The 23,104-nt window shown below is 46.3% G+C and overlaps 1 protein-coding gene across 3 annotated transcripts in view; it reads right to left on the bottom strand.

The window, feature by feature from the left end:
- Nucleotides 1-752: 752 nt before the first annotated feature.
- Nucleotides 753-23,104, bottom strand: part of FAM219A (family with sequence similarity 219 member A) — a 102,608-nt gene continuing 80,256 nt past the window's right edge. For 2 of the 3 annotated variants that reach the window (XM_051642914.1, XM_051642912.1), the window contains exons 3-6: nt 15,243-15,345; nt 11,055-11,135; nt 10,651-10,705; nt 753-9,578 (exon numbers count right to left, since the gene is read on the bottom strand). In XM_051642914.1, coding sequence (XP_051498874.1) covers nt 9,420-9,578; nt 10,651-10,705; nt 11,055-11,135; nt 15,243-15,345 — 398 coding nt within the window. In that variant the 3' untranslated portion in view covers nt 753-9,419. The remainder of the gene's footprint in view (nt 9,579-10,650; nt 10,706-11,054; nt 11,136-15,242; nt 15,346-23,104) is intronic. The other variant, XM_051642913.1, reaches the window with a different exon arrangement.

Raw genomic sequence — 23,104 nt, forward strand, 5'->3', positions numbered from 1 at the left:
CCTTTGATTTTCACATCCTGCTGGTCTCTGTTGAGCCAGGCTTTGGGTCTCCATCCCTCATTGTCTCCTGGGAGGTAGTGGGAGGCTGGAAGTGTGGACACTGAGGTGTCTACACTCCCACCTCAGCTCTGTGGCCTTGGTGCACCCCAGGGAGCAAGACCAGGATAAATAAATTTTTAAAATCAGGTTTTATACAGAGAAGTGGAGTCCAAGCCTCTCAGTTGGGGAAAGACTAAATTCTGCACCAGACCAGTGCCAGCATGAGCCACTGACACCCCCATGGCTGTCCCCTGTCCCTGGCAGTCCCTGGGTTTTCCAGGAGCTGGCACTGGATTCTAAAATCAGCACTTGGCTCTTGTGCCAATGGCTTTGAGGGGCAGAAACAGCTGCAAGGCTGGAGGAAAAGTTACTTCACCCATCAGTGTTGTCCTGATGCAGCACTTCTTTCTGCTGCTGTCGCAGGCCAGATGCAGGAGCCCAGTCCAGCCTGAGACATCTTGCAGCTCCCTTGGGGAGAAGGGTTTCCTGATTGCTGTCTGTTTGCTGGCTGGCCCCGGGGGGTTTACCTGTGCTGTACAGCACATTTCCACACCGGCCACTTCTGCTGTGCCCAGGCAGGCTGGTACTGACCAGGATGTTAAGGCTGGCACCCCCTGATTTCAGTATCTGCAGCTGCTGGGGGCTCAAAGGAGATGCTGCAGGTTGTACCCACTCACCCCAGTTTGCTCCAAGGAAAAAGGCTGGCAGGCTGGTTTTCATATGTATGCTTTTTAATATCATTAATTTTGTTACACTACACACAACCAGTAACAATGATAAATACTGCAATGGAAATGTTAAAAAAAAAATATTATACACATTTCATGTTTTTGAAAAAAACCCCCACCTTTTAAAATAAATTAATGCATAAAACTGATGGTAGAAAAAAAAGAAAACCCAAAACAAACCACAACACAACTGATCTGTTTAAGGCAATACTCTACGTGGACAGGAACAGAAGTACAACAGTGTGCTACATGTTCTTAACAGGAAAAAGAAAAAAAAAAACCCATACAAGATGCAGATTGATGCTTCAGGAGTGAAAAAACTCCCAAAGCCAGATAATAAAACCAATGGCCAAGTTAAGTGCAGCATTAATACACTCTGCATGTCAAACGATTAGCAGGTTCCTAACATGGACTAAGGTCAAGCTACAACAAATTTATCTTCCTAATTAAAAGGTTATTCAGGTCAAACCCTACATTTAACTCTACTTTGCATTTGGCTGTTTCAGCTATGTTTTACTATATGCAAGGGCAGCTGGAAATTAATCTCCTGCTCTGAGATTAATGCAAAGGTTGGGAGTTCTCTCTTCCTGAAAGGTATTTCCATTAAATATATCCAAAAAGGATCTCCCTTTTGGTGACCCCCAAATGCCTCCTGCCACCTCCTCCCCTGGGCTGCCTGGCACCACATAGGGAAAGGAGACCTGGGAAGCATTTGCTTGGGTTGAGCTTTTTCCAAGCTAAAGACACGAGATGACATAGATTTGATCTGGACTTGGAGGACTGCTGTTTCCCTGACTGCCAGAAACATGTATCTGGAGCCTGCTGAAAGCACTTTGCCAGCTTGGGAGAAACCCAGCCTGTGTCCAGGCTCTGGATACAGCCACTGCATTTGCTATTAAAGTTGATGCAAAGCTCCATACCTGCCCAGACAGCCAATTAACCCCAATTATTAATGCAGCCCAGAACTTGGCCACTGGAAGGTGGGCAATACTCGTAATGCCAAAAATATCCCCCTCTCCCTCCAAAAAAGAAACAAAAAGGGACAGTAGCCACTTCCTGCCAGCTTCCCCCTGTGGATCCCCATCAGCTGCCACCCATGCAAGATGAGCAGCACCAGATCTCACCAGCATTGACCCAGCTCATTCCCAGTAAGGTGCATGTCTGCAAGGTGCTGCCAGGGGGCAAAGAAGGTTCTTGGGACATGGTCAGAGCCTCCTGTACTGCCCTGCTAGAGTGTGTGCAGAGGAAAGAAACCCAAATGGAGTTACTAGACTTGTGATGGCCAAGAGCTCTCCTGGCTGCCTTGGGTTTGGGTGGGAGAGACAGATGCAGAACTGGGCTGAGAGTCACTTCGGTGCAACTGCCTCTGGTGCTCGTCGTAAGTGCATGGAGCCAGGGAGGAAAGACATGGCTGCTTTGAGAAAAAGAGGAGTGGAAGGAGGACGTGTGCAATATAACAAAGCTTGCAATTCTAGAACTAACCACTGGACACGGATACCAAAGATTACCTGTGACAACTAGCTATTCTTCTGCCATTGCTGCTCCTTCCCCCAGTTTGTGGCCTGATTCTTCCTCAGTCTGGGAAGCTGTGGCTGTTTGGCATGATGGTCAGCACTGACACTCCCACCCCAGCCCCTGCACAGTGCACAGGGTGACTCAGCTAGGATGTACCTTGAGCTCCAGGAGCCCCATGTTAGGCACAACCAGCTCTGCATGCTAGTGGCACCTCATTTCAGACAACCATTTAGTGGTGGCTCATTGCCTTTATTAAACTGCAGGTTCAATAACCACTATGGAAGGAGTAAAAATGGCTAAAAACGTGCAAAAAAGGGGGAAATTGAAATTCTGGATTTTCTCCCCTGCAAAACCTTCATCCTCTGCAAGAGTCTTGCTCTAAGCAGAGCTACAGCCCTAGCAGTGTGCTGTCCAGTGCAGCAAGAGCACAGCTGACAGGCATCCCACCCATGCCTCTGCTGCAGGTCTCCATCCCATTCCAGGAGCCCATGGGCTCGCAGGCCTGGGACCTAGTGCTTGAGTCTCAGACCTCCCACAGGGCAGAGCTCAGGAGGGTGAAGGTGGTCAGCTTGGCTGGCTGCATCACACAAAGGTTTTCCACTAGCCTGGTGAACTCTCGGCCCCACAGCCTTCAGGCAGGTGAAGAGACATCCCAGCCTGCTTTCTAGTCTCCCCACCACCGTGGCTGTTAGATATCCTGCTGGCCTGGCATTTGCCTTGGCTTTGTCTCAGGACACAGGCAGCTGTAAGCTGAACCCAGATGCTAACTGCAGCTTTTCCATGCAAAGAAACTGAGCAAATAAGGAGATGGAAATCAAGGTGACATAAATCAGAAGTGCTTTTGTGAAGACAGCTTGCTAAAGTTTTCCAGCTCTCTGCATGGGTCAACGAACTTTGTGTCTCCCAAATCACCCAGGCTCAAGGAAGGTGGGTAACAAACGGAGTTGCAGCTTTTTGGGGTGCAGAAGCAAGATGGCAGCCTGGGTGGAGAGCAGGGCTTCCATGTGAGCTCGCCTGCAGCAGCTAGATGGGCAGCTAGGAGAGAAATGCTACTCCAGGAGGGTAATCATCTCAGCAGGTGACAGGATTTATCTCAGCATGGCCTTTCAGTGGCCTTTTCTTTTCCTGGTGCCTACTGTGCCAGTTTCCAGTAACACGACTGAGATGGTCTCATTTTAATGAAGCTTCTTTTGTACCTTCCACTCCCTGATCCCACTGCCTGTATCACCATTTGTTGCTATGGAAATGTCTCCACAGACCAGGCACAACCAGAGAGGCAGGCTCCTTCCAGAGAAAAATCTTTATAGAGATATGGAAAGGCTCGGAGCCACAAGCAGTGGCAAATGGGTCTGGGAAGCAATGGGAAGTGCAGTTCTCCACAGGCACCAGGGAAAGCTGCAACCTGTCCTGCTGGTGTCCATGCTGCTTTGCAAGGTGGGTTGGTTGCTGCATGGTTGTGTGGGCCACAGTGCTCTGCTCCATGTAATCTCCACTAATCCCCAACCTTTGCCTCCCCAGCAAGCTGTCCAAGCACTGCTCAGCCAGGCAGCATTTAGCTCCTGTGGTCCTGGGACTGCCAACAATGTCATGAGGGGCAAAGGAGGGGATGTAGCTGTAATTTTTTTGGAGGCATAATACAGAGAGTCAAAATATGGATGCCAGCCACACTGGCATATTCTGTAGGTAATCCCAGGTCACCACCTCTTTTACCACACTACATTGTTGACCCTTCTGCTTCAGGGTTTCTGTGCCTCTGTAACAGAAGTGGGTTTGTCTGATGAGCTGTGGTTCGAGGTTTGGAGCAATCCTTCTCACAGGAAAGCTCTGAAAGGAAGTGTCAAGGATGCAATGTCCTCGAGGTGAAAAGCACCTTAAAATGAAGACCTTCCCATGCCTTAGGTTCAGCCTATCCCTGTGGCACTGCCCATCTATGCAGACATTCCCTCTGAACATGCAGTTTGTGCTTGCTGAGCCAAGCAGCAGCCAGGTGACAAAGCCTATTTCATTCTATGAAATTTCATCCCATGTGAACTTGAAGGGGCAATGGAACAATAGAGTTCAGGCAAACCTGCCAATTTATACCCTCAGATGATTACATGGATGGTAAAAATAAGAGCATGAAACTGCCCATATCCCAAAACGAGCCCTTTGGTGCTCTCTTCCACCCCATCAGCACTTGCTATTCCAGTCACACTCCTAAATTCCTTAATTCTACTAGCAGGGGATGGTGCTGTTGGCTGCCAAATCTGACATGTTCCCTGTGGCAGCTGCAGACTGAGAATCCGGTTGTGCGAGAGAAAGCTGCCAAATAATTGGGAAACACATCCTTGCCAAACATCTTCCCCTAAAGCTGTTTAATCTCTCTCCTAACCTCCGCCCTGTAGCCTTCTGGCACATGCAAGCAACATCAGAAGCTGGCAAACAGAGGGGAAGCAGAGTAGTAGTTTGAAAATCTCTATAAAATTTCTATCGCATGCTTTTTGCACCTTGTTTGCAGATCTGTCCTATCAGTGGTGCCCATCACACAGTTGCCAACATGAAGGAAGTGGAAATCGAGGGAATGTAACTGGCCTGAGGTTAGAGCAGATGGGTACCACGTGCCAACAGCAGCCAGGGACCCCAGATTTCTGTGCTCCAGCAGTCCAGCAGACTGCTGTGGTGTTTGGCTGTAGTGCCAGCCTGGGGGCAAGGTGTTTCTGCTGTGTGCATCTGAAAGCCAGCTTTGCTTCCTGCTAGTACCAGCACTGCACTCAGATAGATTAACTTGGACAACTGGGATCTGCTCTAGGGCAAGACAGCACTTGGCAACCTTTCTAGTTACTACTTGTTTTTATTTCCCTGTCATTCCATCTGGTGCCCAGCTGGGCTCTTCCTTTCTTCAAAAGTATCTTCATGTTTCTGTTGAGTCACACACAGGGCACTGTACTTTTCAAGCCTCCTGCCTGCTGTTGTACAGCTTGCAGGCCAGCCTGAGGACAGACACTGCATGGAAAGTATTCTGCCCAGGATCACAGATGAGCAGAGTGGGCGCCTCCTTTTGGGAGAGGAGCTAGAGAGACAAACCAGAAGCACCTGAATCCATCCTGTCCATGGGGGAGCATCCTGAAATCCTGTTCAAAGTCCATGCAGCAGGCTGGGTCACCTGCTTTTGCAGTCAGAAGGCATCTGCAGGCAAGACAGCCAGAACTGCATAGCATACCCAATGGCCCAGCATACATGTTGGGGGTAGACATGCAGCAACATCAGATATGATCCAGGGGCTCTTCCAAGGGCTGGCTTCAAGGTAACATCCAATAAGACAGCAAATGAGCCTTTGGGGTGGTCACATGGACATCACCCTCCTTTCAGCCAAAGTTTATTTACAACTACCAGAAAATCAGACTAGCCCATGCTATCTATAGACCTTTCTGAACACTAGGAGGATGTTTCTTCTCATACAGACATCTGGAAATGGGGAGTGTCAAGACTGGAGAGACAGAGTTGAGCGCTGAGACACTGGAGTTGAAAGCTAGCTTACATTAAAGGGCAAAATTAACATCCAGTTTAAGGAAAAACTTGCTTAAATTCAGGTTATTTGGTGACTGAAGTTACATAAAATCCTAACAAAAAGCCAGTCTGGCTTTAGGAGGCATCTAATACAAATTCCTTTATGGAGACACCAGCATCAATACCCTTAAATCCTATTTGCATGGTAATTTAGATGGACAGTGATGCAGCCTTTCATACTCCATGGTGCACCTTCCCTTGGTATTCAGTACAACTTTGGACTGGAAATGGGGCCTGAGAAGACCACCTGGTTCGGTAAAAGACTGGAACAAGGAACAGTTTGCTTTCTTTCATGCAATCTCTGTTTAGGAGAGTGCCCAGCAGCTCAGCAGATTTTAGGGCTTTTTAGTAATGCGACAGAGAGTCAGGGTCTGCACTCTTTGCTTTTGCCCCTTCCAGGCCATGGTGGCAGAGACTGGTGTAAGGAGAACAGCACCAGAAGGGCTATGTATCCATAAACCTTCCTGGGAAGTCATCACAGCATAGATTCCTACAAGGGCACAAGGAAAACCTTCTGGCTGAAGCAAAGGTCTGAAGGCGAGACCAGATAGGGAGAGCCAGCCCAATCTGCAGTTAATACACATTGACAGGGTGTCCATCACATTCCATAACGAGCCAACAAACAAGCCCCATGGTCACGACCTGCTTAAGGGGCTGCAGTTCAGAAAGGCTAGTGTTCAGTTTGCTATGACAGCCACATGTGCACTGCCTTAATCCATTCAGCCTTCCTGATAATGACCCTACACAGGTAAATACTTTTCCCCACCCTTTCTACTTTATTCCCCTAATAAAATATATGAACACGAAGCATAGAGAGGAGAAGCCAAAAAATTGCCATTTTATGGTCCTGTACTGTGAGGCCAATCCAGCTTTTTATGCAATCAACACCACCTGTGTGCAGGGAAAAACACTTGGCTCATGCTCCAGCCTGAATTTGGAGGAAGCAGTGGGTGTAACATTTAAACTAATCTCTCTGCCACCGTACAGGGTTGTGCTAGAAGCAGATGCACATCACACAATGCAAAGGGCTAAGGGCAGTTTGCTGGGTTGCAGAGTTGAGGAATGCCTCAGGGCACAGGGCAGGCAAAAATTAGCAATAGGAGCAAGAACAAGACTTGGTCATGGTGCCATGGGGCAGTGATTACTGGGTAAGGTCTGTCCTTCAGAGGCAAGGCTCTAACCCTGGGAGATAGTGTCAGTGAGCTTCATTCTATCTTTGAGTGAACACGATGGCAGCACGATGGAGACCTGTGGAACCTGCAGTTGTCCATGTTGATCCACCTAAACAGATGGCTTGCTGCTCTAGCAGGCACACTGACATTCTCCAAGCTCCTGAACAAGGGCTGTGGTAATGGCTGAGCATGTGCAGCCCAGCTGGAAGGCACAGAGACTGACCCAGGAGGATAAATGCAACAAAGATGTTGCATGGTGCCAATGCTGAACTGCAAAGTCCCTCTTTAGAAGAGCAAAGATTAAAGAGACTTAGTCATGTCCTATAGGATTTGGTTTTACTACATTCCCCATCAAAAAAGATGCTTTAAGGAATGTTTTTTTTTTCCCTTTTATTTTTTCTTTCCACACAGCACTGTTAGAGCTCTTCCCCCACCTCCAGACAACTTGCTAACTTCAACCTAAGGTACCCCTGGAGAGAAAAGCAGGAATACAAAGGAAGAAGTGAAGAACTGGAGACCTGATGTTTTGTGTTTCTTTAGAAACATTTTGGAAACATTCCCCCTCATTACCAGCTGATGAGAAAGGGAGAGGCATTCACTTGAAGAACACTCTTAGAGGAGCTGGCAAGATAACCAGCACTTCTGGTGAAGGAGGCAGGGATGCTCAGCAAACAGGACTGCTCAGTCCACTTTCTGTGGCCAGGAGCCAGGGTGTCAGCACGATGTTTTAGGGAGCAGTTGCCCATAACAGCTAGTGAATAATAAAGCCTAGGACTCTTCTATGCCTGCTCTTTTGCTCACACTGTGGTATTGTGCTTTGCACTGAAAGGAGTGAAGCCCCAGCATGTTAAATAAATCTGCTCCTAATAATGGACTTCTTAAAGACTCAGCTCACTTCATGCAGATTTCAGATAGGGCAACTGTTGGGGCGGAGCTCAGGCTTTGCCTTGTTACTCTGGAATTATGATGGGAAACTCAGAATTGCCCTCACTTTTTTCCTTCTGCAGGCTACAAAGCAATTGACAACACAAGGCAAGGAGTCCTTCCTCCTGGCAGGGCAGAGAAACACACATTTGTGCCTGTGGCAAAAAATTTCAATGCCAAGAAAAACACCAGCCCATCCCTTTACTGAGCACCACATGTGCTGAAGCCAGCAGTGTAAGACTGGCAAGGGAGAGGACACATTTCCTAATTCCAGAAATTATTTTGGATTCAAAACTATCTGCTGCTGAACTGGCAGTTCAATCCAGCAACCTAATGTGACTCCAGGTTTCCTGACTATTGCAGCACCAAATAAACAGAATTGCTCCGGACATGGGACAACCCTAACACAGACCAAGTCCAATTCACAACTGGACAGAGATGGGATTAACAGTATTTTCCTCTCACTTCTTTCTTTTTTTCAGCTAAAGCTGCTCACAACCTTGCTGTTGCTGAAAACTTCCCTAAAGTCTGACAGAACCACAGATGCCTTCAGCATTAACCAACCCCTCCCATAGGCAACTTCAACTAGTTTTTCTGGCACTGACCTTCAGACTGTACAGCTCTAGTCCTCTCTGGTGCAAGAGTCATTTTTTTCTTAGTTCAACAAAGTTTAAAATTTTTGGAAACAGATAGGTCTCATAGGGATTAAGTATAGCCTGAAGTCAGTATAGGTGACTGGAGTGAGCTCAGGAGTATAGTATTCTTGGGCAATGAATCCCTGAATCCCTGAGGAGCACAGATACATTGCAGATCGACTCCGCTGTGTTTGGTGATAATTTAAAGAGGAGCTAAGGGTTGATTGCATTGGATATGTGACACAACAGCTCTAGCTAGTATTTACAGTGAATTGCCACCTACTTGTACTCTTCACAAGTGAATGAATTGTGCCATGGTAGTCCTGGCTAGCTTTGCCATAAGAAAGGATGCCCTGCTCCATTCCCATACCTGTGTCCCAGTTACCGCATCATTTTGGTTATGCAAATGAAACAGGCTTAGTGAATGAATTAAGAACTAATCCCCTCTCACTGGTAAAACTCCCTGACACCTCAGACTCATGCCTGATCTTGCAGATGGATTGGTTTTGGTGGGCAGGATGACCTGCAGCCCCTTGTGACCCTCCCCCTGCTGGAACAGACACCTTACAAAATATCCCCGGTGCCTACACAAAGCAAGGAGGTATCTCCGGACCCCTCTGCATTCACTCTCCAGTCAGCTCTTCCAGGCGCTGCCTGGCACTTTGAGCAACTTGTTGTTTGTTTTTTTTTTGTTTAACCATAGTTTCGAATAACTTTTATCAACCAATCACAAAACGAATTTTTTGGTTTCTCCTGGCTCCATGAACACAAAGAGGTGCACGTCCTACCATAGGAGGAAGCAATGGCTGTTAAGTTTTACAGTTATCGTGGAAAGCACTGATCACAGCCCGCCGGCCTCACTACTGGATGTGACAGGCGGTGGAGGAGGTGGCTTGGCAACACATGCAGGTAGGGTTGACCGATTTAGGGGGGATTAGGTCCAGGTCCTCGTCGTCTGGAATCTCATCTAACCGGTACCCATCCTTTAGCAGCTGGATGTTCAAGTCTTGGTTGATCTGCTACAGACAAAGAGACAAACAGTCAAACACTTGAGAAGTCTTATTTTGGATAGCGAAAGATGAAGGAGGTTCCTTATTCTGGAATACTTTTCCCCATCAACAGCAGCTGCCCCACCAATGAAAGAGTCCCAGTTTCTGACCACAGCTAAGGGCTGCCTTCTGTTCTAGCTTCTTCCAGAATAGGAATACCTAGAATGAGATATCCCACAGCAGCAAACTGATACACTATTTTACTCTGGAATAATCCTTCCATGAAGACAAACCCCCATTTAAAGTAATGTAATACTAATTTTCATAAACCAATTGGCAGCTGGGCATTCTCTCCTCTCAGTCTGCCACACACTGTAGCAGTTGAAAAGTGGTAAAGCCTCTTGGCTCTTTACAATCTTAGATTGAAGTTTTGTCTAACCATAGCTGGGTGAAGAGTTCCCAGCAGCGTGTGAGCAGAAGGGCACTCGGTACCCTGGATGCAAAACCAGAAGCAGTAATCAGGGGCTGAGCAACTCATTCAGGAGAGAGCTTGGGAATATATTCAGAAACAATGCAAAGAGATTAACAAGCTTGAGCTTCCTGCCTTTTCTCTTTGAAAGGGCAAGAGTTCATGTCTGCAAGTCCTCCCTGGAATTTCTGCCTGCTCCAAGTAAACACGCACTGGGTGACCCTGACCGCCCCAAGAACTGGGAATCACAGCACGTCCTCAGATCCTTTACTTGTGTCCATGGCAAGAACATGGTTGCTGAGCTGGTGTGACAGACAAGTCGATGCTTTTGCACCACATGGGACAACACTGCAGGACTGAGAACTGGGGAAAGCTTGAGTGAAGCCAAGGGTAGCTGTGAAAACAGCTGACAGGCAATTCCCTGTGCCATGGCAATGCGGGGATGGAGCCAAATGGATCACCAGGGAAGAAAGAAACATGACACAGTTTCTGCCACAGCCCCTTCCAGACTCACAGAATCTACAACACTGGTAAATTCATTGTGTAGCCAAGTACCAGGCCACTCTGAGACACTTCTGGCTGCTCTATTATTAGCATTCATGGGGAGGATGGCAGGAGAGGAGTATAACTCACCTCAGCTGATGAGTATCCCGAGGAGGAATATCTGGACATGTCAAAGTCATCATCACTGCAGGGAAGAAGATACAGCAAAGAAAGAAGCAGTTTAGAGAGATCTGCATGCTTTGGTTTGTGCCATGAAGCTGCCCCTGAGGCATGGAGAAGTTACATCAAAGGAATCTAGAGAGCAACTTTCATCTGTGACCCTCAGATCTTTCCATTACAGTGCTCTTGACTTACATCCCTTCCTGCGTGTTTACACTCACCGACCAGTTATGGCACACACCCAAGGGCACAGCAAGGAGGCGTGTGAGTGGCCCGCAGGAATGGTTCCAGCAGGAGATAGCTCCAGTGCTGCTCTCTGGCATGAAAACTCACTTGCACCATATTGTACACCATCTCAGTCACACCTTGCATACCTGTCCGTATCCAGGGCTACCAGCGGCTTCTCATCTGGACTCTGGTCTAATGAGGAATAGCCCTTATTAGGAACGACGAGCCTGAAACAATTAAAAGTTGTCCATTAGTCATACATTAAAGTTTAGTATCACACATGGCACAGCTATTTGATAGCTAGGCTTTCCCCATTTCACTTCCTTGCAAGGCCTCCCTGATTGTGAAGATGCTGAAAGGGGTGTAATTCAGAGGGAGCAAGCTGTGTCTCTGGGTACCTCAGAGCAGTTTCACAGGGATAAATGCTCCACATGCCTTGGGAACATGCTGCTCTCTGAAACAAAAGATGGTTGGGACAGTCTGTGATTCTTTTTGGGGGAAACTGTTCAGCTAGCACTGCTTGTCCTATCAGTTCACTCATTTTTGTGGTGCTTTTTTTTCCTAGCAATGAGTACGTGACACTCGCAATGAGTAAATAGAAGAAGGCTAAGGGAAGGCAGAGACTCAGTGCTTCTGCTGCTGGATATCTGGGATGATTTCTGCCTGAGTCCCTACTCAACCCCCTCCAACACAACCCTTCTGAGTTCTCAGTCCTAAATTTAGTAATATGAGAAATATGAGCTAGTGGGTGCAGTGTAACAGCCCAGTCAGACTAGCACTTTTAAAATCCCATCATTTTGTAATGACTTTCACTCCATCAGAAATGTTACAAAGGCTGATGATGACTTTGCACCTTTAATTGCCTGAGAGTGTTTGTGAAATGGAATACAGACTTCAGAGCTTGGAGGATAAGGAAGATGTATTAATACAATGACATCTAATTCATAACATAGTTCTTTTCATCCTCAAAACTGCACAAATACTTTTGTTCGTACTTAAAATAAGATCAACCAAACTGAGCAAATGGAAAAAAAATTCTATGTTCAGCAGATGGGAGCCATAAGAGTGCTGAAAATCTCCTTGTTCAGTCAGTTAACTCACGTTTCCTCCCAAATGAAGAACTAGCCTTTAACAACACATAACATGCTTCACTAATAGTTAGAGAAATAAAAATTAAAAGTTATAATCCATTTCGTCCATGCTCCAACTGCTAGCTACTTGAAATGTTTTTCTGTTCAGAAAATTTCAGGAACCCATTACAATTTTAGCAATACTAAGGCCTGCCAGGCACTGAAGATGGGCATAGAGTGTAAAGTATATGCAATACTATAATAAATCAGATATATACATTCACAATCAGTTATGTTTTCTTACTATGTGCATTGAAACTCAAGATTGAAGAAATTAATTTTAAAACTGATGCAGATTTTCCAACTTGCAAAATTCAATACCCCTTTTCACAGCACTGGAATGGTCCTTCCTTCTCCTGAAGCATGCAGGAAGGAAGTCAAGAAGCAAAGATGTCTGGAACCAAAGTTGTGATCTGGCACCAACAGCAGCTTGCCCATAAAGATATCAGTAGTAATGACTTCCATGCTCTTTCTCCAGTTTTCAAATATATATATTCACTGACAATTGTTACTAAATAATGAGTGAACAAAGCACTATCAGGGGATCCAGGAGAAGAACCTTTGTGGTGTTATTTAGTTGATAAAAAAAATAAACAAAACCACTAAATCTTTTTCTTGAGAAATGTCCTTTTTTCTTAACAACACAGAACTTCAATTTTTCTGCAACAGACAAAACCTAGTATATGTCTGTCCCCGATCTAAGTCATTCCCTAGCATCCTGATTGTCCTTATTTTTGCTTCCTGCTGTCCCTGGAACAAAGCCAGGTAGCAGTCATAGCCGCTTTCATCCACAGCTGCCCCATGATGAGCTTCTTGTCTGGGTGTTTTTGCTCTCTTAACAGGAAATGTGTTACGACACAAATGTGAGTTTAGGTTATCCTCAGAGTGGGCTGCAATATCTGGCTGTGGTGCAGATGGTACTGGGGGCTCTGCCCGTGCTCGTAGCAAGTGTGCCAGCATCACCACAACCTTGTTCACATTCTGTTTGCCCGCAGGGAGCCTGAGCATGTTGTGGATTCAGATCCTTTCACCACTAATGCTGGCTGTGCCCCTACCCCAGAACATGAAGGGAACCTGGTACTAGAGACTGGATGTTACAAATTCATACAGACAATACAGACCAGAACCCTTGAGTAAGGAGGAGCAGGTTGAGTAGAGACTAGAAGAGGCAATGTGGTTTGCCCAAATGAAGGAAAACTTATTTGATGGGAACAGCAGAACTGTTAAAGAAAATGGTTTTAGCTTATTCTCCTTCTGCAGAGATCAGAGGAAGCCAACAGTTCAGACTTAAACCATAAACTGGATGTTTTGCAGTGTATCCCACTGGAGTATTTCCCATTATACTGCATCTGTTATACTGTGAAAAGAAGCTGCTTGATCAAGCTTGTGGAATTTCTGCCTCCCTGGGGTTGCCTTGTCTGTGGCAACACAGACTGAACCATTCTGAGGTATTACTAGGGCTGCTCTCATGGTGCATCTTGGTTCTCAAAAAGCCAAGGCAGCTGGGATGGTGAGAACCCTGTGCCAGACACTTCCCAGCCATGTGGGAACAACAGAGCTTGGCTACATCTGCTATGTATTGCTAAAGCAATGGCTGCAAACCTCTGTTTTACACATCCCAAGGGGTGCTTCTAAAGGCTATGTGACAAGGAAGTAAGAAATGCAAGTCTACTGCCAGCAGGCCTCACTTGACTGTGGAAGGGTCCACATGTTCTCTGAACAGTGCTCAGGTGTCACAAATGGAATAAAACTGAGCTGGCTGTCCAAAAGCTTTTGTCAATGGGTGTCATTGAAATCAACAACCTCACCTAGCAGAAGTCACTAATTTTACAGGTAGGTACCTGTACTTATTCCATCTTCTCTCCCTTTGCTAATTTCAGTGTTTCTAAATAACTGAAGCAGCAAACTTGCCAGTATTCCTCTTGGGAAGCTAGTACAGAATCACAGAATGATTTGGGTTGGAAGGGACCTTAAAGAGCATCTAGTTCCAACCCCTCTGCATGGGCAAGGACACCTTCCACTAGACCAGGTTGCATGCAGCCTATTGCCAAAATAAACCAAGTCCAGCTTGTATTTCGAACACAAGGAGGAACAGTGGGTATGGAAAACCCAGCTGAGAGCAGATGCTGAAATTCTTCCTGCCACAAAGGATCTGGCTCCTTTATACGGTTTCAACAAGCAAACACAGAGCAGGGAGCAAGGCAGCATATTCCACCAACATCACAGAGGCTTACAAATAGAACTTTAAAGTTCTGGTGTGATTTATGACAACTATTTTGTGATTCGGGAATTACTGTAAACAAGGAACCTCATCTGTCAGATATGTTGTATACACAGAGGCTCTGACCTACAGCTCTTGTTCTCCTTAATGTATGGTAATTAATGCAATTTTCCCATTTATCAGTAAACATCCAGCATCCACGCAGATTCTTCTGTCATTTTAAGTGAAGTCCTCCACTAAAAACTGCCACCTTTCTCGAAGCATGCAAAGCATGCAATCCTGTGGGCTCAGTGTGGTTCCTGCCTCCTGAATGCATGTAAGTAATACATTGGGGTACTGCAGCTTGCATGGAAAAATAAAAAATACTCTAAAAGGAGGTGTTCAGCTAGGAACATTTTTGTTTACAGTGGTTGGTGGCACCAGCTGATGCTGTCATACAGAAATGTGCCAAAGCAGCAAAGTATGACCCTGTGATTCAAAGTGCAGAGGAGGTGTATAGTAAATCAGATGGAAATGGATTATTTACAAGCCTTCAATAAGTCAGTCAGTATGGGGAAGAGGTCAATATCAAAAAGGAGCATGGGCACTACTGTGATAAAAAGCACCCAAGGCAGAACTAAGCTCTAAACCAGTTTGTGTTACATGAAGCTGCATCAGACCTCTCCTGCTGGCAGGATTGTGTGTTACATGAGGCTACCCAGACCATGCAAGATGGCTGTATCAAATCCCCCATTTCAACCAGGCTGGGTTGCCAATGCATCCTGCAGGCTGCAGTGATGCTGGTGCTGGGCTCAGCTGTCCTTGCATCTCCCCAGGGGACAGGATGCAAGACAGCATTTGGGTCTGAAAGCTCCGGGAAGGGCCATCACTGTTTTTGCAGTGTTTGGCAGTAGATAAATGGCAATGAATATCATCCTTGCCCATCCTAAGGCCATTAGGGACTGAAGCCTAGAGCACAGCTGAGTGCTTTCCCAGTCCTTTACCTTGTTCGTGCCATCACGTTGTTCTTCTTGGGCTGCTGGTTAACTGGGCTTCCCATGTTGCCATTCTTCAGGGACCCCTTCCGAGCCAGCTCCCTCTGCTTCTCTGCATATGGGATACAAAAGGGAAAAGCAAAATTAGGCAACAGCCTGGCTGACCACCATACAGCTGCAAAAACCCAGATTTGGTAGCAGCAAAAGGCATATCAGAATTAACAGCAAAGACCATGAGCTCTCCATCTTCCAAGGAGGGACACTGCAAAGGCTGGATGAGCTGTGTCCCATTGCCTCCAAGGTCACCAGAGGCTAAAATGAATGCACCTCATCAGGTTATTGACAACACCACACTAAGATGGTCATGAAGCTTCTAGATGTGACATGACTGGGGCAGAGAAAGGGCAGAGGCCTTGCCTCTATCTGCACCCCGCTGCTGCATGGAGCATAAGATTTCAGCTTTGTGCTGAAATTTATCCTTCTACCTTTTCTCCTCCTACTGAGGCTGCTGCTGAGGGGCCCAATGGGGCTGGAAAAGGGTCTCCATCAAATCAGCACCATCACAAAGTGTTAGTCCAACCTAACTTGACACCAGGCCTGAGTTACTACTGTTTCCCTAAACAGCAATTTACCAGACTAACACATCCTACAGCAGAAAGTGCTGCTGTCATCTCTACTTCTCCTCCTGGCAACCTGTGATGTCCCCTGTGGGTCTTTCTCTTTTACCTCACATTGATTCTTGGGATATTATTTTCTTTATTAAAAAAAAAAAAGGCAAAACATTCTGCAGCTGTATTTTTAAAGATCATATTTTTTGCTTAAATTTTCAGAGCATGTTCTACTTGCTGTTGAACTGTACCTTAAAAAGCATACAGTGTGTCAAGCTTTCTTTATGTATTCAGTACAAGAGGGGATTTAAATTAGCTTCTGCTTTATGGAAGACTATTTCTCTTAATAACTTCTCAACACAGGATCACGACTGGGATTCAGGTCCAAAAGCTAAGCCTTCTGCCATGCTGTATTCATATGGCCCTGCCTCCAGCAGGGATAGGAGCCCATGGATAACGTGTTTTCATATAAACTGATATTCAGTTTTCTCATTCAAAGTCCTGCCTGGTGTCTTGTGGGAAATCATCTGGGTTTAGTCAGTAATGAGCCACAAAAGTTGAGTTAACTGTCCCAGTCTCATCCTGCAACCCGAGACAAGACTTGCAGGGAAAAACCAAGTGTGGGGCCAGCAGGGCAGGAAAAGGCCTGGTTAGAAACATCCTCCAGCGTGTGAGAAAATACTGGGAACTGTTTTGTGGCATGCCTGAATCACAGGAGTTTACCAGACTGCTTGCTGGGTAACTTGAATAGTGAATTAGGTTTGCTTCTGCTTCCTCTGCGGTTTGTGAAATGTACTGATATATTTTTTCTCTTGCAGATTTTATTCCCCTTGGAGGAAAAATCACCTGTTTCCCACTTTTTGGGGGAAAGCACCATGCCTACCAGGGTGTGCAAGGTGGGCCAAGTCTGTTCCTTCCACACAGGTAAGGACAGGGGAACACATATTCAAGGCTTCCTTTTTTGAGGGACAAATAAGAAGCAGAGATGCCTAAAGACTGTGATGTTGAGCATGTCTGAGGAACCTGCAGAGAAGAGTACAACATACTCCTACAAACCATGCCCAGTCCTGCTGCTGCTGACAGCAGAGGTGAATAAATGCTCATTAAACTTGGCAGGGAAAGGATCAGATTAATAACTCTATCTGGCATGAGCAACAGAGACTGACACAGGATTGAACTAACAACCTTAAATCAGAGTAATTTATCAGGACTGGAACTTGCAAATACATTGGTTATCTGTCTCCAGACTAAAAGGCTGCTGTTTTGCAGGCCACATCAATTTTGCTATTCAGACAGAGAGAGATAAAGTGGGGTTTTATGGAGGTAAATTTTTACAACCCTAAATACAAACCAACTTCCACCCAGCGATGCCAGAAGCTTCAGTGCTGACCACAAATACACAGCATTGAGACAAGGTGCCAAGGCTTTAGGAGGCTGTATAATTCACAAAAGGCACCTGCCTCAGAAACAAGTTTGCAGGTTTCATCTTCTGCCAAGGCAGTTAAGGCCTGCCTGAGCCTTTTAAACAGACTGGTGCTCTCTGCCCCTCTTGACTGCTCAGTACAGGCACTAAAGCTCTTCTCCAACTCAGATTACTCACTTGGATGATGAATCTGGACTTCTGCAAAGTGTCTTTTTCCGCCACTAGGTCTCTCCATGACTGCTTCTGTGCTGAGTCCTATTGCAACGTGTGAGTTTGAACGATATGAAATTTCCTATTTAACCTCTTTTTTCACTTATTTAGTCCCTTGGAGTGAACAATCCCAATGCAGTGTAGGTGAAATAGGAATGCCCATGTCTATGTCCTCAGCCAGATTTCTTAAGCATGAAAAAACAGTTCTTCTCCCTCTTGGGTGCTATGAAACCTGAGTCCCTGGTGGCCAAATGCAATGGCTTCCAAGGGGAACAGGAGGCCTACTCAGCCCTAGTGTGTGAGGAGAAGCTCCTGGATGGTGGTGGATACGTGCATGAGTCATGTCAGGATCTGAGGCAAGGAAGCCTGGTATCTGAGCCTTACAAGTATTATGAACTACTGCTGCTTCCACCATCACCCAAAGGAACTGTTTGGATGCCAATCTCCTGAACTAATTCTGAGCTATAAATTCCACCCCCACACACCAACCATTAAGTCCACCAGAATGGGGTAAGGTTTTCACTGGCCATTTTCTGCTCAGTGCTTCCATCTGGTACAAGAGCTGGAGTCTGTGAACATCATTTACAGGTAGCGAGCTCTTTCTCAGGCTTCCAGCTCTTTTGGTTTTGGCTCTCAGATGCCTCTTTGAAGGCTAGGGTCCTAAACTCCACCTAAGTGCCCAAGCTCCTTCTAGAAATGTGACTGATTTGGGCACTTCTGAAATTGTTATCTTCAGGGTCCAATATTTTAACAAAACCCTGCAGTTTCACAAATTAAAGTTGTTATTACAGAAGTTGCAATCAAAATACATAAATCAGCATGTTAAAGAGAAGGAACCACAATCTAGCCTTGAGAAGTAAATGGTGTATTTCTTTAAAGACTGCCCCATATTGTCTGTTGCTACACTCACATGAGCATGAATCCTAAGATGATAACCCCCCACTGACCCAACTATGCTAGCCTTTGTGTGAAACCCTGCCAAATATGGACCTGCACAACTCTCAGGCTGCATTGCTCTTTCCTTCTGAGTCCTCCCAGACTCTCTGGTATGGTAGTCAAGTATTTCCCAGGGGAATTAGATGAGAACTGTGCTCCCGTAGGACTCCCTTAGCCTCAAGACTGCTGCTTGGCTTAAGACATTGAGGGTATGATTCCATCAGAGGGAACAGGCATAGCTTGTCCTAAGCACTTGAGTTTCTGGTGCTGGCTAGGAAAAGGCTTTCCATGTCTGAAACTGCCTGTGTTGCCTGCACTGTTCCAGTACGTGCAATTAACTTCCAGAAAGGCAATGCAGCTTGATGGAAAACTGCTGCTGAGCCCACAAAACTGCCTAATTCTGGGCAACTCTTGGGCACCAGAAGAATGAAGAAGCATCAACAGACATGCTGCCAAATACAGAGAAAATGGGGCACACAAGAACAAATTAAAAAGTGGAAGAATGATTTCCAGGCACTGGTTATTTCATGTCTAGTTAGTTTGCTGTTGAAAAGCTCATCCAGCAGAGACATAAGCTGAAGGACAGAGACTTTGAGATGGGAAAGCCAGAATGAAATGAGGCTGCTCTCCAGCCACTTCAGAGAAATCACTAACTGCTGGCAGTAAAAGAGGAGTGTAATAGCAGAGCTCCAAAAACGCTCTTTACCTGGCATTTGCTGGTATTTGAAGTCAGTTGTTCAGCTTTCATTTCACTTGCTCGTTCTACTTTTTGCCCCTGTACCTAGTGAAACACTCACACTCATGGTTTGCCACCCTCCTTCCCAGGAAGCGGTTACAGGGAGTATAGGTGTGGTGGCTTGCAGAGCCAACAGGCAACCATCAGCAACACCAGCAGGGCTGGTACAGCTGTAAGAGAAACAGCTTTAACCAAATCCAGGTTCCTGCTGGCTTTTCACTCATTTTTTCCAGACAGACACTTTCTTGAAGAAGCTGGATAGAGCAGAGGAGGTTAGGGGGGCATGAAGCAGCCTGCATGTGCTTTGGTCATTAAGAACGCCCAATTCAGAGTCTGAAGATCCTGTCTGATCATTAGGAGGGCTGCTGTGTTGGGTAATGTATTGGGTTTGCCTGGCAAGGTTTTGGTGGCTGGGGGGCTACAGGGGTGTTTTCAGTAAGAAGCTGCTAGAAGCTTCCCTGTGTCTTATACAGCCAGTGCTACCAGCTTCTAGACAGACCCACTGCTGGCCAAGGCTGAGCCTGCCAGTGATGGTGCTAGCACCTCTGGGATAATGTGTTTAAGAAGGGGAAAAGGTTGCTGCTTAACAACAACTGCAGCCAGAGAGAGAGTGAAAATACGGGAGAGAGACAACTCTGCAGAGACCAAGGTCAAGGAAGAAGGAGGTGAGGCACAGAAACTCCCCTGCAGCCCATGGTGAAGACCATGGTGAGGCAGGCTGTCCCCCTGCAACCCATGGAGCTTAATGGTGGAGCACCTGCAGCCCATGGAAGACCCCAGGCTGGAGCAGGTGGATATGACCCAGTAGGCAGCCCATGCTGGAGCAGGTCTTGAAAAACTGCAGTCCATGGGAAGGAGTCACGTTGGAGAAGTTCATGGAGGACTGCTTCCCAGTGGACAGACCCCACGATGGAGCAGGGGAGAAGTGTGAGGGGTCCTCCCCCTGAGGAGGAAGGAGCAGCAGAGACAACACGAACTGACCACAATGCCCATTTCCTGTCACCCTGCACTGCTGGGGGGAAGAGGCAGAGAAATCAGGAGTGAAGTTGAGCCCAGAAGGAAGGGAGGGGTGGTGGAAATAAGATACAGTTTTATATCTCATTACACTACTCTGATTTGATTGGTAATAAATTAAGCTAATTTCCCAAGTCAAGTCTGTTTTGCCCATGATTGTAACTGGTGAATGGCCTTTCCTGTCCTTATTTCAACCCATGAGCTTTTGTTGTATTTTCTCTCCTCTGCCCAGCCAAGGAGGGGAGTGATAAGAGCAGATTTTGGTGGGGATGCCAGGGCCAACCCACTGCAGGTAATCTGCCTGGCTCCATGCTTGAGTGTAGCCAAGCAGCATTAGCTTCTGCTTCAGTGGAGAGCTTGGAGAACACAGACAGATGTGCTGTCAGCCTGAGGCACTGGGGAATTTAGCTGCACCAGTTCCAGTTAAGCTAACCCTGGACATTATGCCAGAAGAGGAACACATGGAGTGGTACGTGTGTGGGTTTGTGTGTGTCTCTGTGTGTGTATGAGGAGGAGGTTTAACACCTCTATACTGCTCTGAAGAGCATACAGGACAGCCTTTCACCTGCACCTGACAACCACATCACATCTCACCTCTTCTTTCTTGTCCAGCTAGTCATTTCATCTTTGAAACACTTTGTCCTCTTATGACATTAAAATAAAGAAAGAAGATTAATTTTGTCAATGAACAAGCTGCTACCTTTGTGTTAGCCTCATACTAGCCTGTTCTATTCTCTGAGCCATTCAGCACCTGCTTCAAGGTAGGCTCTACTAGTGACAAGGATCAAAAAAGCCCACTGAGCCTTCAGCAAGGCATAAATAACACCTAGGTATAAAACTGCAAAGGAAATGTGTGCTACAGACATAATCAGGACCATAATTGGCCGGTTGTCAGTAAGATGGTGCTCCAGCACACCAAGCACTCAGGAAACCATCCCTGCCCCTGTGCTCTCACCTGCCCCATTTAGGATGTGTCAGAGGACGGGCAAATAATTGCATGCTGACTAATGAAGCACACTCCCACGAGGAACCTCTGTCAGAGAAAGTCATAAGGGGCTGAATTCTCCCCTTACCACTGGGAACAAATGATTCAAGCTGCCCTAACAAATGATTCAAGCACTGCTGTATGACCTAATGCAATTTAAAATTACCTGTTCAGCTGGCTGGATGTGTCTAGCTGCTTTATGATGAGGGAAAACACCAATGGAGTATGTGAAGCAGGAGGGACTTAACATGAATGTGTCTATGTTAAAAATCAGACTTTAATAAATCCTCAGAATTAATCCCCTGGTTTCAGTGCTTAAACAAAATCATAACCAGTTTTAATAATGTTTTCCTGTTTTTAAAAAATGAAATGCCAAACAGGTTCTTTGGTACATGCTGCTTTGCCAGGGAGCACTGGTTTTGCCTGCACTCTGCCCCAAATCAGCAATGCAAAAGTGGTCATATGCTTCAGTTTCCTATAGAACTGCTCCTTTTGCAGTATCAGGCAAAGCAGAGAACCCAGGAATTTGGTGAACATCACCCTGTACTATGCTGAAGAGATACCTGGAGGGTCAGGTCCCTTCAAAATCCATGTTTCCCATCTGTCCCAAGATACTGAGTGACTCTGGCTATGGTCAGATAGTGGTGGGTGGAGAGTGGTTGAGGATGCCATTGCCTCTGATTGCCACCATGCAGTGACTACGTGCCTGCCACTCAGCTGAGGAAGCCTGACCAGGGACATTCAGAGGCAGACGAGGCTGATTTGCTTCCTCTGCACTGTGGCTGGAGGCAGGCAGATGCTGTCTGCTCCTGTCCCTTTGCTGAGAGCTGCTGGCTGAACCTCTCTAACACAACTGCTTGTGAACCTGCCTGACCAGGAGGAGACAGAGCTTCCTGCTGTGGGGACAGTACAGTGGGGGTCCATGGGATTTGCTGCAGTGGGAAGACAAAGAGAAATTAATTTGGTGTGACAGAGTTGAATTTTTCTATCTTCAAGGTCTATGATATGAGATTTTGGGATGTATTTGCCTCTCTGTTCCCCCCAGTCAGTCGAAACATTTTAGAGGCTGAGCACTGCAGTGATTCCCTGATGAATTCTACCTTCTCAAGCAAGCAGAGAATTTAAATTACACAGTAAATAAAATTAATCTGTCTGTTCAGATCCTGCTGAATGATGAATAGAGCCATGAACACACAGAGGGAGAAAGAACAGTGCTGACTACAACTTCCACTTGGAGCCCAAGTCCTGATTTCAGCTCACTTGAGTCATTTAGCTCGGGGACATTAGCATGCCTCCAGTTAACACCAGAACTTTCACTACCTTTCACCTCTGACAGAGTGTTTTTCAGCGAGGACTGTGTCACTTCTTGGAGAGGTTTCAGGGCACCTACATCAATGGGGGCTTTGCCTGCAGGCTGTATAGAAGGGGTCGTATAAGAAAGCTGTGGCGTGGGCTGTGGTCCCTGGGGAGATTTGGAGTGTGTAAGTGCGACCACGTGGGTGGCAGTAGCACAGCTGGTGGACGTGCCTCTCTGCATTGCAAAGAAAGGCAAAAGGAAAGCCATTTTTACTGAACAGGGTAGCTGAAACAAAAGGGATCTGTCTACCTCAAGCCGCCAGCTGAACACAAGGAAAATGGCTTTAAGCTTGCATGAGCTGGCCATCAGTGTTGTGCCATCTGAACCAGGATTGTTTCACCCAGTTTCAGAAAAGACTGTTCAGATAAGCAAGGGTCAGATAGCTAAGTCATCCACCTGTCAACCTAGGCAAGACGTGGTATCTTCAGCTGAGGTACATTGTTTTTGCTGACCCAGCCAAACTTGGGAAAACAAATGAACTACTTCTAATTGTGAGAATTGGCTAGCAAGAGCAGGTGTTTAAATCTGTATTTCAAGGTTCCTCTTCGACTAGGTTTTAAATATCCAAGTGGCTGCATTTCCATATATTTTGTTGATCTGTC

The sequence above is a fragment of the Apus apus genome, chromosome Z (assembly GCF_020740795.1).
Source record: "Apus apus isolate bApuApu2 chromosome Z, bApuApu2.pri.cur, whole genome shotgun sequence".
NCBI lineage: Eukaryota > Metazoa > Chordata > Aves > Apodiformes > Apodidae > Apus > Apus apus.